General features: G+C 44.8%; 1 protein-coding gene across 6 annotated transcripts in view; it reads left to right on the plus strand.

The window, feature by feature from the left end:
- The window catches only part of WDR91 (WD repeat domain 91), a 194,654-nt gene that overhangs the window by 136,277 nt on the left and 39,645 nt on the right, over positions 1–18,732 (plus strand). For all 6 annotated transcript variants that reach the window (XM_085651980.1, XM_085651984.1, XM_085651979.1 and 3 more), the window contains 2 exons: positions 14,379–14,473; positions 17,105–17,273. In XM_085651980.1, coding sequence (XP_085508106.1) covers positions 14,379–14,473; positions 17,105–17,273 — 264 coding nt within the window. The remainder of the gene's footprint in view (positions 1–14,378; positions 14,474–17,104; positions 17,274–18,732) is intronic.

Below are 18,732 nucleotides of genomic sequence, written 5' to 3' on the forward strand. Positions count from 1 at the left end.
GCTGGTAAAACCCTATAGACCCCTGCGCTCATTAAGGTCATCGGACATTGGCAATTTCACAGTACCAAGATGGAAGCTGGCAAAAATGGGAGGCCGCTCCTTTTCCACTCTTGGTCCTAAATACTGGAACTCCCTCCCATTGGCATTAAAATCTGAGACCAACCTACTCCGCTTCCGTAAGGCTTTGAAGACCCTGCTCTTTACTAAGCGTGACCAATAGTCGGCAGAGGCCTTAAGTCAAGGTGACATTCTCTTTTCTTCTACAGTCTATCCCTGGCGCCGGGAAACCCATTGTGGGTAGCTGTGCGCGGTACAAGCTTAAATAAATAAATAAATAAATAAATATAAACTGGGGAGGCCCGCTCTCTTCCTCAATCCATTCCACACCCACGTCATAGTCTCCACTGTATTTACCTTCCTTTACAGGTGCTTGTATTCCTGGTATAGTGCACTGCAAAGTGGGAGTGCGGCGGGGCTATCACGGTCATTAGCGATGTGGGGTTTGAATGGAGTTGGGTATAACCAACGGTGCTGAAACTGGGCTTGTGCACAATACGTAAACGGGGTGAAGTCTGGTGCTCCCAGCCCACCTTGACGAAGTGGTAGTGTCAAAACTTCCCCAGCTATTCTAGGTTGCTTTCCCGCCCAGACCAAGGTAATCATGTTGGATCTGAGTCATTTAAAAAATACCAGGATTAAGGGTATGGGCAAATTAGCAAACAAATACAACAGCTTAATCAGAACAATCATTTTTGCATTTCCAATTCGACCCGCCATTGAAATGGGTAGTTTTGTTCAGATGGATATTCTCCTCTAACCACGTGATCACGCAGCCATAGTTTGTCTCCCATAGTTCTTTTTTGTCTCTGCTGATCCAGAAGCCCAGGTATTTAACTGGGCCGTTGGCCCACTGTAGCGGTTAGTCTAACATAAATATCTGCGTTGTGTCTGTGAGGGGAAGCAATATACACTTGGACCAGTTGATTTGGATCCATGAGAACTGACCACATTTTAACAGTTCTGGTATCATGGGATTTAAGTTGTCTTTTGGATTACTAACAAATAGTGTAACGTCGTATGCAAATAGGGATGACACCAGTCCTCGGGTCATAAATCCCAAGCCTCGGTGTGCGTTGTGGTGGCGGAGTCTTGTAGCAAGGGGTTCCACTGCTAAAGCAAAAACAGGGGTGACAGTGGGCATCCCTGTCGCGTAGCACGGGAAAGTGCAATGGCGTCGGTACGACATTGTTAAACCTGATTCATGCCATGGGGCCTGTGTACAGCAGGCGTATTTGCCTTATGAATTGTGAGCTGAGCTCAATACGGGCCAATAGTGCAAATAGATCTGACCACTCCAAGGTGTCAAAGGCCTTTGTAGCATCTAACAGGGCGGCGAGTGTGGACACTTGAAGGTGCAAGTAGTGTAACACTGCAAATAGTGTGCGTAGGTTGTGAGAAGTAGACCGTCCAGGGATGAAACCGGATTAGTCAGGCTGAATTATTAGGGGTAGAAGTGGCTGTAGTCGGGAAGCCATCAGCTTGGCATATATTTTATTATCTACGTTTATCAAGGATATTGGGCAGTATGAACCACGTTTGTTTTCAGGCTTGCCAGGCACGAGAAGTGTTATTATTAACACCTCACACATAGACGGGGGAGTGTGCCTTTCTCAAGGGCTTACTGATAGACTTCCAGCATTTGTGGTGCCAACAGCGGAGCGATGCCTTATAGAATGAGGTTGTGATGCCGCCCGATCCTGGAGCTTTATCGCCTGGCATACCTTGAATTACTTGATTGATTTCGTCTGCGGTAAATGGTACGTCAGATAAGATCTGTGTGCCCTGTCTAACCAGACAAGTTGTATGTCCCAATAATTATTTAGTGTGTTTTTTTCGTAGGAGGGGCAAGAGGTGTATAATTTCGTATAGAATTCTGTGATAATCTTTGCAGATCATTGATCTGATTCTCATCTGCAAGGATCTCGTGGGTTTAGGATAGCTCATTCACTTTAGGTGAAGCCCTCGCAGCACTCCACTCATCTGGGTCCTGTAATTTCTTCATTCCAGTCCAGGGCCTGTTTCTTTCATTGCTGGGCAGTTCTAACTCTTCTTCTGCTGACTTTCTCACAGCAGCAAAAAGTTCTTCACTGTCCATGATGTTCATAGTTCTTAAAGTGGACAGTCACCACCAAATCTCCTGTCCCCTGTAAATATCCTCTTTATACAATGTGTAGAACCCTATCAAAGTCACAAGTACCAAGTCCTTGTTTGGCCTTTGGGGGAGCGAGGTTCTGGTTTTTTTCTTTGGCATTGTTTGTGGAAAGCCAAAATGCCAGCTTTAAAAAAAAAATTTAACATCTTTCCCTAGTCAGGATTAATTACATTTCAATTTGTAGTCCTTTTCATTCCTGGAATGTTCAGGGCAGGCTGTTCAGTCATACTAGTCCGAATGAATCAGTCATTTTTTTAATAGGAGCCAGACTGTTTGAACTGTGGGTGACAGGTTGCACTGTGTAGTAGCCAATTGGTCTATTTAAACCCCAACATCATTGTTTACAAGATACCTTATCAGTATTGGCCTTGGATTAGTGATTAGTGCATCTTTATTATTCAACAATAATGCATTTTTGGGTGTCTTTTGCATGCTGCATCCTTAGATTACCGTTTTTGTTTTGCATTATGCCATTTTATGATACATATCTAAACATTGTTATTCATGTTTCTATTGTGTATTCTACTTTTTACCCTGTCTTTTAAAATAGTCTGTTTTGTGCTTGAGTATAATAAAGCTCTTTAGACATTGCTTTACTTTATCATATCCTTCTTGTGCTAGAGATTTTTTTTAACTGTCTGTCTTTCACAATACCATCCAGATCCAAATAGTGTGTTTTTCAGTCATTTCGTTTTTATGCTGGTCATTATTGTCTTTATTATTCACTGTTTAATGTGCATTAGTTTAAACTGTTCCTCTTATGCTGCTACTTTTAAACTGTATCCCTCACAAGGGATGGGCCTTGGTTGTGCACAACATAACCACTCTTTCTTAGGCATTCTTTGGCAGGTCCTCCTGTTTCCACTTTTCGTCTGCAGCAGGGTCATTGTTGTTTGCAGGAGACACAGGAAAAATGCAGGTATCATTGCGTTGGCAGCGGCTGCTACTCAGAGGGTCGGAGAAGCTACACTTCTTGGATAGAGGTGGCAGAGGGGAACCCCTCAGCTTGTTGCTAGAGAAACATGGCACATGGCACAAATTGAGTCTGCAGAGGTACAGGCAAGGTCTGCGAGATGGCCTGTCCGATGATTGTCTTGCCTGCTGTGGTACCAGCCAGAAATGGAGAAGAACGCACCCTCTGGTGGCAGTATCATGTGATCATTAAATCCAGCCTGATACAGATCTATCCAACACCTGCGACAGACATAGACCTCCCCATTCAGAGTGGTGCTCATATTGGTCCTGGCTGGTGTGCACTGGTGAGTGATGGTGTTGGGCGCTCTTGGAACAGAGAAATGACAGGCAAGCAATCACAACATGAGCTCACAATTGTTTTCAGCCTTTGCCGAGGAGGCAGAAGAGGAAGGGAAGAGAATTGAGATGTCCTGGCTGGAGACCTGCTACAAGGACCGACTGAGATGATAGAACTGTTAGACCTGCTTGACCTGGTGATGTCTCTATTAGGAAAATGTTTAGTGAAGATGCAACCTGGAATGACAGGTGCCAATCCAGCGATATCATTATGACTCCTCCTCCCTTTTCTTATTTCTTTTTGGAGAAGACAACATTTTAAATTATTTGTAATAAAAGTGTGGTAGCCAAGGTGTAGTTTTAGATGATTTATTCAGTCGTAGTTACAAGTTAGTACATTCATAGCTTTGTCCAGGTTTGTCCCTAGAACAGCCCCCACCAGGAGCAGCCTGCCTGCTGCTCAGCCCATACTCCAACTGACACACCTCACCTCACAGACACCCAAACATTCCATTCATCATCACCATTCCAACATTCCACACAGCAAGTTCACACTGGCTGAGCAGTAAGATCCAAAGCAACAGGGAAGATGTATAGCTATCTACACTAAATGTGACATATCCTCCCCTCTATAAAATACATAAAAATCCACGAATGCAAGATAGTATAAAACATTACGTGAATGAACATGCAATGATAAAATAGAGAAGATGCATAGATCAATACACAAGATATCTTACATCCTCCCTCTTTATAAAACACATAATATTTAGCCGAAGAAAACTGGTCACATAGCATTAACTTTTAAAGTCACCAGTTGCTGAACGAAAAAACTGGGAAAAACCCTATAAGTCCTACAACACCATACAATTTTTTTTTAAACAATGCCACTCCTATTAACACCACCACCAAACACACCAATTGGCCAGACTAGCACGAAAGGTGGCATGACACCGTACGGCACAACAGAAAGAAAACTGCAAGTAAAATAACTAAATCAACAAAAACTCGTCATCACACACAAGTAATGGGTGAAATAGAGTTGTTCATCGAGGCAAAACACACAAATTCACTACTCCTCAGCAAGCCCAGGACTTCCTGAAAACTGCACTAAGGGGTTCCCCTACGCCTCGTGACTCCAGGCGAGGCTCAGGTTGATCATCCCCAGCTCCTGCCGAGGAATAATGATAATCGGACCCCACAAACTGAATGTTCCGTAACCTGGTAAGACAGTCGGAACTGAGGGAATATGCGAGGATGGGCATCGATGACTGACCCAAATATGCCTACTGGGCACCTACATAACTGTCCTTTATATAGTTACTCCTTAATGTGCCTCACTGCAAACCAATAATGATCTCCCAGGCTCCCTCGCTACCGCGAGGTGCGCTGACGGTTCCTCTGGCGCTTATCCCCAGTGAGAATATCCCTAAGATTTAATGTTGTATCTTGAGATATTTTCCTCTTTTACGTTAATTTGTTTCTTGAACGAAGCCTCTTTTAGGCAGTTGTTCATTGGGGAGGGAGGGAATACATTCACCTGTGGGGCTGAGTTACAGATGTGGGGGGGGGGGGATTGTTGCTGCTCAGTGGGAGAGTATTGCACTGTAAAACATTCATTGATTTTGTTGCATCTATGTAATGGTAAAATCTCGTTACAAATATGCTGGAATCATTGGACACGCACATCACCTATGGGTAGCCCTTGTAGGATGACAGGTAATGGGGATACAGACAGGCTGCCCAAGATTCACTGCCTTACAACGTGCGGGTCCTTGGGGATCCACGCAAGCGTACACTGGTGTTGGGATACCTTGACCGCCATCAGATTCAACTTGCCATGATACAGGATACACAACTTAACAAGCGATCTCCTACCACATTTGGGAAGCGGTGGGCAGCGCACAGTTGTTTCTCTTCTTTTTGCACATATGCTCGGGGCACGGGCATACTTATAAAATTTGGAGTTGATTACTGCCCAATAGGGCAATTGCAAGACACACAAGGTCGCTATAGCATTATGTGGGGCAGACTTACCGAGCACACGGTCACACTGGTGTGCTGTTATGCACCTAATATTGATAACTCTGGGTTTTTAGGTCTCGCCTGAGCCAGCGCATGTGCTGCTCTGGCGAGACATTTAGTGAGTGGGCTTTTAAAAGTCCGACTACAGCTTTGTGTGGCATACAGTGTGCGGTTACACGCACAGGCACAAGCAGAGGCGCCATCTGGCTTTCCTCTCTCTTGCCCAAGCGCGCGCACCTTGCTTCAATGCCCCTCCCCCACCACAGAGAGCGTCTCGCAGCTTGTTTTTCCTTCAGCACGAGGCGCGCGCTTTCTCGTCACCCTGACCCCACCGCCCTTCGAGTCGAGTAGAAGTACCTTGGGGTTAATCTCGGGTCTGTGGCAGCAGAAATCAGCTTCACTAGAGCCTGTCGGCGGCTGCGCTGCAGCAGCAGCAGCTATGGAGAGAAAATCCTTCAAATGGCGACGGAACCGCAAATATCCCTCCATAGTGTCTTCCCTCGGCGAAGCCCTCTCCTCTGCTCTTCCGGAACCAAATCTATCTCCGTGGGTCGCAACCAAGTGCAAAGAATACTCCTGCCGGGCCCTTGAGAACATTTCGACGGCACCATATAAGTAAAACCGTTTAAAACTCGTGTTAAAACAACACAGAAACACACTCAGAACTTCCTCGTTCTTGCTGATTTTATTTCTTTTCATGGTGTTCGGCCGGGGTCGCAGTTTGTGACATGCCGACAAAACGTGCTGCTCTTCCTACTTATCTCTTGCCTACGAATCCTTGCATTTACCGAAGACACCTTTTCTACTGCGCTGTCTCATGTTGCTGAGCTCTCGCATGGTCTCTCCATTCACCCCACCCCCCCCTCACTTCTCTTCCCACTTTCCTCTCGCTCCCGATGTCTCCCTCCTTATCTCTGGCTCCTGCCATTTCTGCTTTTGACCCTCTGTGTCTGTCCCAGAAGTATTTCCATTGGGTCTGTGGCCAAGAATGCTGATTCCTCACAAGCACCCCCACCCTCTCTCTGCACTGCTACCCCAGCTCTCTCTTTCATCCACTGTCTCTATTCCTCACCAACTCTCTACCGCCCTCCGTTCCCACTCCTCACACATTCCTTCTTCCCTGTCCCATCCTTCTCTAACCATTCATCTCTCTCTGCCTCTCACGCACACTTCTCTCTAAACCCTCGTTTGCCCTGTGTCTCACGCACATACACTGCTGCTGTATCACACTCTCTCCTGTAATGCATTATCCCCGGCCCTTTACAGCAATTCCCTCTCTATTTTTTGTATTCCTTTTTCCATTAGCGTCATATATTTTCTTCCATCTCATTCCTCTCTTTCTTATTTTCTGAATATCTTCCACCTTCTCCCTCTCCCCTCATAACCTATTTCCCATTTTAAAGGTTCTCCAGCGCCGCGTCTCTTTCTCCTGACTTATTTTCCCTTTCCACGCCTCTTCTTTTCTTCCCTTCCTTTCTTCATCTCTCTCACTCTGTTCTTTGTTTCCCCTCCACGCTCGTTTCCCCTCCCTGTTGTCTTTTCTGCCCCTCTTCCCTTCTTCTCTTTTCTGAGCGTCTGTGCCCGTCACCTCTCTCCCACCCCAGACCACATTTCACCGGCCAGAGCGGAGCCTGCTTGCTATCCGTCTGTTTTCCCTACGCTTTAAGACTTTTTTTTTCCCTTGCTTTTCTCAGGATATGAGAAAATGTTTGGAAAATTCAGCCTGCTCGCCAGGAGCTGACTCATTTGTTTATTAAAGGCACCCTGTGTTAAATCTGACTCCACAAAATAACCCGGCCGCTTGCCCCTCCTGCCGTAGCTGCTGCTCTGAAGAGATTTCCTGTCGGTTTGGCTGGGTTCGTCTTTTACCACTGAAGTGCTTTCCTAAATTCTTGCTATGTGCAAATATGTTTTTTCTGTTTACACAGCAAAACCGCTGGTTGCAACTGGATTTGTGCAGCCACCCATTCCCAGGGTCCAGAGATGTCAGTGTGGTTTCTGACATCCGGGAGGAGGACGGGTTTATTGGTGCACAGGAGGGTACTTGGACAAACTATGCCAAAAGAGTGGGGGCATGGGCAGTTTTTACCCCGCCCCATACAAAGTATGCCCTCCCTCCCTCCCCCCACCTCAGCAGTAACATGGACACTTGCGCGTAACGTTACGGATATTGTCCCATCTGCGCCTCTTTGCCGGGGGAATGGATTCTCTGTGGCATTTTGAAGAGCTAGAAAAGGATCTGCGTCGAGGCACAGGCTAGCCTGCCCGAAAACAGTAAGCACTAGTGCGATAACCGTACTTTCTTGAGCTAGCGCCAAAATGTCCAATCTCTGTACCGTAAACCCAGGCCCTGAGCAGCATGCGTGTTTACTAATACCTCATTCGTCTTTGAATGCCAGCACAAAAAATTAAAGTCCCCCCCCTGGAGTCCGATGGGATTCCTACTTGACTTTCTCTGTCCAGGCCCAAATGGAATATTTTACATTTGTGTTTTTAGGGACTTATAAAACTTAAAAGTGGCATCTTTTGAATGCATTCTTGTTATAACGTCCTGTTTTCCACCCCCATCTGCCCGCCTGTTATCCATCTCCACCCACCTTTGCGTTTCCCACCCCACCTGATTGCCAAAGCAAATAGTTCGCCTATAGGGGAGAGCGATTGGCTTTGCCAATGCTTGTTTGTAGTGGAAAGGCTTTGATAAATTGCACCAAAGCTCTACAAAGCTACCAGTTTGCCACACTGCAAACCATTGAGGGGTTTTGGCCAGATTCTAATTTGCACATTCAAGATTAGCTTCATAATAGCCATGACCCAAATAAATTTGGGGTTTGCATTATTATAATGTTTGTCACTTCATACATTTTTTAATTAAAAAATCATTCTTTACTATTGTTGTCTCCATAAGAAATATATATTTTTTAAATGAAAGCCGTTGTTTTCACAAACAAAGCATTTTTTTTAAACATAAACCCATTATTTTTTAAGCATAATGGTCTAGATCACAGACACAACCCAACAAGCATTGGCATAGCCAATAGGTCTCGCCTTTGGGACCTTATAAGTGTTTAGCCATACAACAGTTGATGTTGTTGCACCAAGGATATTGTGCTGCATAACTAAATACCTATAAGGTCAGAAAAGCGAGACCTATTGGCTATGCCAATGCTTGTTCTCCTAGCTATTGGGTCGTATTTTAGAAATTGGATCAGCATACATAATCTGGGGTGGAGATTTTAACCTGACACTTGACCCTGTGATGGATCGACACCCAGTACATACGCACTTGCATCTCCAGGCGTCTAAAATACTTGCTGATATCATGGTAGACCACTAACTATTTGACGCGTGGCGTTTCCGGAGCCCATGGAGAAAGGAAGGCACCTTTGTATCCAGCGTGCACTCTAGCTGGTCTAGACTCGATCTCTGGCTTCTCTCACCTGGACTTAACACATGGCTTGGGGAGGTGACCCATCTGGCACGGACCTTGTCCGACTACTCCCCAGTGCTGATGAAACTTACCCCACGGGGAATACCTCCCCATACCGCTTGTGGTGACTACTACCCACGGCATTATTAGACACAGCTTTCTGTGAAGATATACGGCAAGAGATAGAGGAGTTTTTCCCGCGCAACATAGACAGAGTAGCAGAGATGGCAACTGTATGGGAAAGCTTTAAAGTTACAATGCGAGGGCTATGCCTGGCCAAGAGTGGGGGGATTCTCAAATCTATCAGGGGTACGCTACTTAAGCTGAAGGTAGCTATCAAGCAGACGGAGGAGGCAATTGCTGCTGATCCGGACCGGCGTCACACTGCGAGACTCAAAGAACTGCTTATAGAATACTCCGAAGAAGTGGAGCGTGAATCCAAATTTCGCTCAAAGTACCATGTGGCTCGGACGTACGGAGTAGGTGAACGGCTGGGTATAGCACTTGCTGTGGCCACCAGGACCCCCAGATTCACCAACCAGGTCCTGGAGATTGTGGATGGGGCGGGCATACGGCATACAGACACCAACGAGATTTTGAGGACATTTTCCGACCACTACTCTTCCCTTTATTGCTCTAGAATACAAAAAACACCTGATGTAGCGGCTTACTTTGCAGACACCGCACTGGGTTGGGTAAGTGATTCTCGTAGAGAATTCTTATCTGCGGAATTTGAGGTGTACAAAATACGTGAGGCCATAATGGGGTTGCGGTCTGGCAGGGCTCCAGGGCCTGACGGCCTGGCTGTAGCCTTTTATAAAATCTACATTGACCTGCTGGTCTCTATACTCAAGCAGGTGTTTGAGGAGGCTATGGAGAAGGGTATTCTCCCCTTATCAATGCGACAGGCCAAGATAGTATCACTGCTCAAATCGGGCAAAGATGCTGATAATTGCGACGCATACAGGCCGATGTGTCTCATCAATTGCGATACCAAAATCCTTGCTAAAGTCATAGCCAACATGTTGTCCTTACTGATGGATGGGCTGGTTCTCCCTGACCAGGCTGGGTTCGTGCCAGCACGGCCACTTCGCATAACCTGAGGACCTTATTTGCGTTGCTCCACGACATTGACCCGTACGAGTCTGCTGAGGTAATCTTCCTTGACGCTACAAAGGCGTTCAATTCCCTTGAATGGGGGTACATGTTTTATATACTGGGCAGAATGGGACTCCCAAACCTGTTTTTGGACTGGATAAAGCTGCTATATAGCAAACCGGAAATAATAGTACAGATTAACGGGCAACATTCTAACCCGGACACTATCACACGGGATACACGACAGGGGTGCCCACTATCCCCACTAATGTTTGCCCTCTATCCCCACTAATGTTTGCCCTCTCCATCGAATCCCTTGCCGCCAAAATTCGGCAACATCATAGGAAATATGCTATCCCATACCCATCTCGTCAGATTTTGATATCTCTCTATGCTGACGATATTACCCTATTTCTGAGGGACCCAAGTATTAGCCTGAACCCAATACTACTGGAATTTATCCGGTTTGAAGAGTTGTCTGGGATTAAACTAAACTGGGCTAAATCCCAGGTATTTCCACTCACTCCCAACACGGCACGCTTTACCCCCGACTTCCCACTGAGCTGGTGTGAACAGGAAATCAAATACTTGGGGGTGGTTGTCACCAGGGACAGAGAGGCAATGCTTCGAGCCAACGATGGCACCATAATTGACAGTATTCACTCCTGGGTAGATAGATGGATAACACTACCGCTGTCCCTAGCTGGGAGGGTTGCGTTAATGAAGATGAATATTCTTCCTAAGCTCCTTTATTTATTTGTTAATATCCCTTGCTTTACCGGCCGACATTTCTTTAATTCACTCCGGTCCTTGCTTATTAAATTAGCATGGGGTGGTAAACAGCCCAGAATGGGGTGGAAGGTCCGGACGCAACCATTCGCTCAAAGAGGGTTCGAGGCGCCGGACTTGGAACTCTATTATTTGAGTGCGCAGGCACACTACGCCACTTACTGGCAACACCTCCCTCCATATATGCCGCACTTAGCTATCGAACAGGGGTATATGTGGCCCACACCTCTGGCTTCCTTCCTGTGTACCACGGTCCCCAGTGAGGGGGTTAGACACCACACAGTTAGCTGCACTAACTACGCCTGGACGAGGCTGACCAACATACTGGGCAAATCAGTACTATATTCCCCTCTGTTGCCACTCTCATATCTACCCAGGTTACCTGTCACCCGGGAGGTTGCAGGCCGGGAAATGCTCCGCAAACGTAACCTTGTTGTGTGGGGGGACATTTACCGTGGGGGGACAGTTCAATAGTCAACAGAAACTGCTAATGGAAGAGGGGGCTACACCTTTGCAGATCTTCCTATACAGACTTAAACACGAACTCCGAGCCAGTGTCCCTGGGTTCCCGGCTGAGCCTCCTGTGGTCGAGACCCTCCATTCCACATTGAAACTTGTGGGACCCGCCCATGCGATATCTCTTATTTACCGGGCGGCACTGACGGAGAGACCGGAGAGACCGCTGGGAGTACATGGGGCCAGAGGGGAATGGGATGCGGACTTAGGGGAACCCCTTACAGACGAACAATAGACATACTGCTGCATGCAAACAGAAGCCATTACTGCTAGCAGCAGACTGCGTATAACCCATTTTAAGTTCCTGAACAGAACGTATTACACCCCAGTCAAGCTTCATAGGTTTGAACTAAGAGACGATGATCGCTGTTTGAGATGTAATCGGGAGGGGGCGAGCTTCCTGCACCTGGCATGGAGCTGTTCTGCTATCAGAAAATATTGGGGAAAGGTGCTGGAGGCATTATCTAAAATGACAGGGCTCACTATCCCAGACACCCCCATGACAGCCCTCCTGGGGTACACAGCGGATATACAATGGTCGTGTAGGAAACTTGTCTCGCAGGGTTTACTGCTCGCGAAACGCAGACTGGCATGCAGGTGGGGTAGATGGCGAGTTCCCAAATTCAAGGAATGGTTGTCTGATCTTACATACTGTAAGGACCAACTCACTATATATGCTGACCTGCTTCCCTCATCCTCTCGCCCCAGAGATGTATGGGAACCGCTCTTGGCCTACCTAAGGGAGGAATCTAATGGCTAATGTATAAACACACAAATTCGCATATGCCTCTACCTCGTCACATTGTGCCACTGCCTGTCACGGAGAGAACAAATGAACACAAGTCTCCAATGCTGCGAACTGGGCTCCACCTGCCAGTGGAGTTTAAGTTCATGTGTCAATATCCCCTGCCTGACGTCATGTAAAATGCTAATGTACTGTGCTTATGTTCCCAATGATTTGTAACTTGCAATGAATTCCTTGCAATATGTAATGTGCGATACCTTGTTTGATTACGTTTATCAATGACTTGATATATTCTACTGCAAACTCTAACAAAAAATAAAAAAAAAGTAATGGGTGAAATACCGCTGACCAAACACCCCCCAGCAAGGGCAAATAGTGTAACAAGTAGCAACGGGTAACATCCACCCCAAACCACCATCCCTCATGTAAGGGCATAAAGTGTAAAGTGCAGAAATGGCTGACTCCCAACCCATCCAGTCATCCCACTTGTAAGGACATGCAGCAAAACAATGTAGAAATGGTTGAATACCATCCATACAGCCACCCCCCATGTAAGGGCCTGTAGCGTACAATGTAAATATGTGTTACTTCCACCCATGCAGCCTTCCCTCACGTAAGGACCTATAGCGTACAATGTAAATATGGGTGACTTCCACCCATGCAGCCATGCCTCATATAAGGATCTGTAGCGTACAATGTAAATATGGGTGACTTCCACCCATGCAGTTATCCCTCATGTAAGGGCCTGGACGGTATAATGTAGAAATGAGACTCCCACCCATACAGCAATCCCCCTTGTAAGGGCATGTAGACTAAAATGTAGAAATGGGTGATTTCCACCCATACAGTAATCCCTTGTGTAAGGGCATGTAGTGCTAAATGTAGAAATAGGTGAGTACCCCCAACACAGTAAATCACAGATGACAGAAAAATAAATGGCGACACTCACTTACAGAGAACGTGCTCACCAGAAATACATTTCCCACACCAGAAATAAATGTCACCACAGCAGCGACACCTCGTAATGGGAACCAGCGCTCAGTAGGAAAACAAACCTACAATGTACATAAATCAACACAACACAGTCAAGATTCCCAAACACTGCAAACCTTGTGCAGCAGTAAGAACTCAGAGTATACAGGAACTTAGCATTCAAGATGTCCATGTAAACTGAGCATACATTTAAGGAAAACATTAATATGCGCTCAAGACATGAAATAATGGCATAACACAGCATATAATTGGGCAGCCAATGCAACATGTCTTGCAGAAACTGGACAGTATCCTATTCTGACACCACAAGATCTCCTGTGAGCGATCACTCACAGAAATTGGCACTCAATATCACTAGACCAAGAAGCTTCAGAACTCGCCCAGTTGAAGTCTAAGAAATATTGAGAAAACACCATTATCTCCCATGAAAGGTTACATACAAAACATGGCGGATTCAGGACTGATTCACTCAATCTGCTGAAATGCTTTCTAGAACAGCTCATAGAGCCACACGGAAGCACATTCATACATCATAAAAACTCCCTGAAACTCTGACTGGCATGAAAATGTACTGAAAATGGAAGCCTCTCTGAAGGAGGATAAAGAAAAGAATAAATGAATTCTACTCTGCTGGGAAAATTGGATTGCATGCGGAGATCTGTGACTAGCCTCTTGTCTGAGGCCCTTGACACTTCCAGTGTGTTGTGGAGCATGGGGATCACTGTATTTTAATTTTTAGGGGTCTGCTAACTGTGGTGTCTGTTTCTTCACCCACATTATCACTCTAAGCCCCCTTTTAATTTATTTTTCCTTTCGGTACTATTCCTTTCCATATCCCATTTTCTTTACTCCACCAATTGTGTTCCTTTTTTAGTGATGTGCCAGATCGAAAATTTCGAAGGTGGGTGTTAGTTGGTGCATCATAATCTGTCAAATATTGCTGTGTTCTATTTACACCCACCAGCATTTTGATACTGTATGTTTTAAATAAAAACATTTAATAAGTAAACTGTATCCTCCCATCCATTTTCGTACTATGTCCCTTGTCTCCTTTTTTAACTCCACATCTTCCTTTAGATGGTTTCAATTGCATTCTTCTTTTAAATACTGTTTCTCACAGGATTTTTCTTTTCTGTCGCTAATCTAAATTTGTATACTGTCCTTTGCATATTAACTAATTCTTTCACTTACATAGCTCATTTTACCTTGTGCTCTCCCTATTGGGCGACCTAAGCCTCATCTTGCAGTTTAAGATCATCCTCAAAACAGTGTTATTTTAATAGTTTCTACTTGATCTTTACTTTTTTCTTCCCATTTTAAAGCTTTTACTGGGCAGTGGTGTTGGTACAGTCCGCCTCTATGACACAGAAGCCAAAAAGAATCTTTGTGAGATCAACATTGATGACGACATGCCCAGGTAAACATGGCAAATCCTTTCAAGATATCGCTCGATATCCTGACACGTTAGTAGATGTGCCGAGGTAACTTCCCTAGTCTATCCCAGATAATCTTTGAGTGTCCTTCATTACCAAAGCACTTTAAAGTAACATTTGTATATCCTGCTTCTTTAGGAAATGTTGGTATCCAACTGCCAATCCCCCACATCTTGTAGTTTATCCCTATGTCAAGTATCAAACGCACAGACCCATTAATATCTTAATTCCACCACAATAGTGAAGAAAAATACTTATCTGAGGGTTTGGAGCTCTTCATACTTTGGGCCGGGAACCCAGGATAGCTCAAGATGAACATGGCATTCTCAGTACAACGTTATATGCTTAGGGAATGGGTTTATGTCCAGGCACACTGTGCCTTGCCTAGGCAATATGCTTAGGACTGTCCTCATGTTCACAGGTTCAGTCTGAGGTTCAGTAGTGCTTCATATACCAGAGCCTCCACTAGACCACTTATATATCGAAAGCAGCACCTGGTCTGCCCTCTATTGCCTCATTCTGCCTGGTACACCCTCATTTATATCCAATAAAAACCTCATAAATCCGGTGCAGCTTTATTTGCTTTCCAGGTTCATCTGCTAAGTACAACTTTACATTTGTCTCTGAACTTAAGAAGCTCTGGTCTTATTTTTTAGATGGCCGAAATGACTGAAGGAGTCCCAAGAATGGGACTGATCGCAGGAGGGAGAGCATTAACCTGCCTCATCCTGTACCCCTCCCACAGGGTGGGGAGAGCATTAACCTGCCTCATCCTGTACCCCTCCCACAGGGTGGTTGGCAGGCCTTGATTGATAGCAAATTTAGCATTAGCTGTCTTGGAACGCAAGCGCTCAACTATAGTATTAATCATGAAAAACTGATTTTTACTTGTCCTTCAGAAAAAAAAATCTGTTGTATTTGCACATTATAAATAAGTATGGGCAGTAAACTTGTTTTGTTTGCAGAGTTTTTTCTTGCGCACGGCTCGCCAACGTTAAGTTGGTGAGCGAGAATTTGTGTCCCCTAGTGCGATTTTCTGAGATTTCCCTACTCTGGCCGTCACAGCAGGTTGCACTGGTTCGTGTTAGGTCAAGACCGGTTGCGTTGAGAAAGCTGCCGCCGAGTAGAAAATCTACTCAAGCGGCAGAAAGGATCAGCATCCTCTGTTGATTTTACATAGCGGAACAAGTTCCTGCCGCAAAAAATCCATGCGAGCGGTGCAATGTGCTAAATTCCCCCTGCAAGTTTTGCCTACCCTTATAAATAAGGAGAATTCTAAGAAAAACTGTTTGTAAACTGCCATACTGTCTACTGTGCACTACTGTGCTAACTATAACTTGCACCCTTCTACATGCACTGCTTATAGCCTCACCTATTCTATCACTCATGACATGTTCTCTGATATCATTTGTGACATCACTGACAACACCTCAAATGACTTCACTGATGACATCATCTAATGAGTGTTAGTTTGTTTTATGGTTTACATAGTGGTGGTCAGCTACCATATTTCATTTCTATCTAATTTTGGAGAGCCTGTGTCCAGTTAATGGGTGTAAGTGTTTACAAAACGCATGTGCTTCTAATGTATCATAGGTGTGTAGAGGTATTGATCACAACATTTTCGTATTGAAGAGTAACACTTCTGTGTGCAGATGACAGTTGACGACTTGTGTCCAGTATGCGCCACACACGTTTTTTGGTCCTGCACAAAATGTTTCCAACAGGGCAAACATTCTGCGTAGTAGATACTATGGTAAGCAGCCTTGAGTGATTAGACAGAATCGTCTCAGCATGATAATTTCTACACACCATGTAAGACTGTATGCAGAAGGTACTAACCTATGTTCATGAGCTTCATTTGCTTCTGAAGATGGGGTATCTGTAATGCTTTCACCACAGTATGAAGGCTGCAGGTACTATCTTTAGCACCTTCTCACCGTGGTTATTTTAATCGAATAGCGTCACGAGAATTCTTCGGTCTGCAAACGGAGTGGTAAAGAGTCCACTCTCTCCATAGAGTAAACCCTGTTTATAGTACCTTCTTTTCTTCTCATATCCACTTCATTTCTCAGTGTAGGTTAAGGGGGTTTGATACAGATAAAAGCTGTCCATAGTAGGGCATTAATTTTGGAACAGATGTGGAGTATCTTGAAGAAACTGGCTTTCTCTGAACAGTTGTATATGTGTTGAACACTGTGTGCAACGAGGGTTTACCATAGATCTGTGGTTGATTTTTAATGAGACCTAGCTACCCGTGAAGTGTATGGTATACAGTCAATGTTGCGCATAACACATACTTGCTACGCCTAAAGGACTTGTATCTGTCATGGCATTAATGATGCTTCATATTATTCTGAACTATTTTGTGCCTAGTTTCAGGCCTCTAGTGCCATACTAGTTTATAGGGTAAGGTGTACAAAAGAAGTTTGGATACATACATATATATATTCCCATGTTGACACGTGTATGCTCACTTGTGGCTTGTTTTTTTGTATTAGTGTATTTAGTGTCTTTGGATAGGTAGACTTTTGTTTCTTACCAGTGTTGCATGCAGTTCTTTGACATGGCTTTCCTTACCACCATCTGCTTACAGTCTGTTTATTTCTGGATAGGATACTGTCGCTGGCGTGCAGTCCAACTGGTGCCTCATTCATCTGCTCTGCTGCATCTCCGAGTCTGATTACACAACTAGACTTATCAGCACCTGATTTTAGGGAGCGGGGTAGTAATCTGGTACCTGGAAAGCTGTTACTCTGGGACACGAAGACCATGAAACAACAGGTATAGTATATTTGCTCTCTAAAAGTCGCTTTCCTCTGTTATAGAACATTGCACTTTGCCTTCGTACTCTGTCAGTCCAGTTTGTCTTCTATTCCTAAGTGATAAAAATCAGGTCCCAAAACCCCAACTGCAGTGAAGTGGAGCCTCCAAAAAGGAAGACATCTTCATGGGTATTACTGCTCTCTGCCTTAGGGTGTCTGGTCAATACTCCGTTGCTCTTGAACTATGTACTTACTGGTTAAATATTCTTAGCTGGTACCAGATTTACATTGACACCATTAATGAGTTAGCTTATGTCGTATAGTTTGTAGGAATCCTCAGGACCTGCATGCTTTGGATGACCTAAACTGAGGACTTGGTGTCCAAACTGATTCACGACACCCCCACAGGATATGTCAGCTGTTAGACTAGCTATCTCTACAGTGCCACTACTACCCCCCTGTATCTTACAGTAGTGTAGGTAGTTTCTGGCAACCACTGAATATGACTACCCCGATTCCTCAGGGATCGAGGAAAACAAGACAATACTTTTCGCTCGGTCAATTGTGCCTACTTATTCTCAGAAAGTGCACAGGATGGCGGTTAGGATGTTCTAATAAGTATTTATTGGTCCAGCTTCAATCTTGTGTTAACATATTTGCTGCGACAATCAGGTGACAGAAGCATACAAAAGAAATTGCAAGTACTAATATAGTAAACAGTAGATACATTTCTACCATAGAGCTAGGAAGATGAACATATACAGTTCAGAGAAGACAGTAGCACTTGCATACTCCTATAATGCGCCCCCTTCGTAATTTGCCCAAATGTACCTAGCCTAGATATGTAGGTGTAGCATGTATATGTGTATAGATATATATGTATGTATCTAGCCAAGAATCCCCTAGGGAAGAACCAACCCCCTCACCTGATGGTAGAGAATGAAGGAACCCGTCTCCGAGGATGAAACCCCGCAATTTATGTCAGACCGCTGCTGTCGAAGATTCTGCATGCATGACCCTGTCTCAGCGTGGAAGGAATTCTCCTCTAATTTGCAGGGGCAATAAGGGTCTTATATACTAGAGTGGTTACTCCAGGGTTTCTTCTAGAATCAATATGTTTTGAAAACAATCATAAATGTTTTAAAAACAATCATAAATGTTTTTCTAAACAATGCAATCATGAACAGCGGGCCTGTTGGCCAAGGATATAAAAGTGGTGACCCTTATACAGAATGATTATGCAGTGCCTGAGGACATGTTTATGTACATCAGGTACAGGGATTATGATAAAATACTAAGAGCCTGGTGTCGTGGAGACAGGAGCAAACTACTAGGCAAAAGGTCACCTATTCAAAACCGTTATTGTCGTGTGGATAGGACAATGTATGTAAAAAGGGGGCATACCTGACTGGACTAGCCTAAAGGACATGACACTTATTGAAGGTCTTGGTGTACTGATATCGGTTTTGATCTGCTGT

Source organism: Triturus cristatus, chromosome 4_1, assembly GCF_964204655.1.
Source record: "Triturus cristatus chromosome 4_1, aTriCri1.1, whole genome shotgun sequence".
In the NCBI taxonomy this organism is placed as follows: Eukaryota; Metazoa; Chordata; class Amphibia; order Caudata; family Salamandridae; genus Triturus; species Triturus cristatus.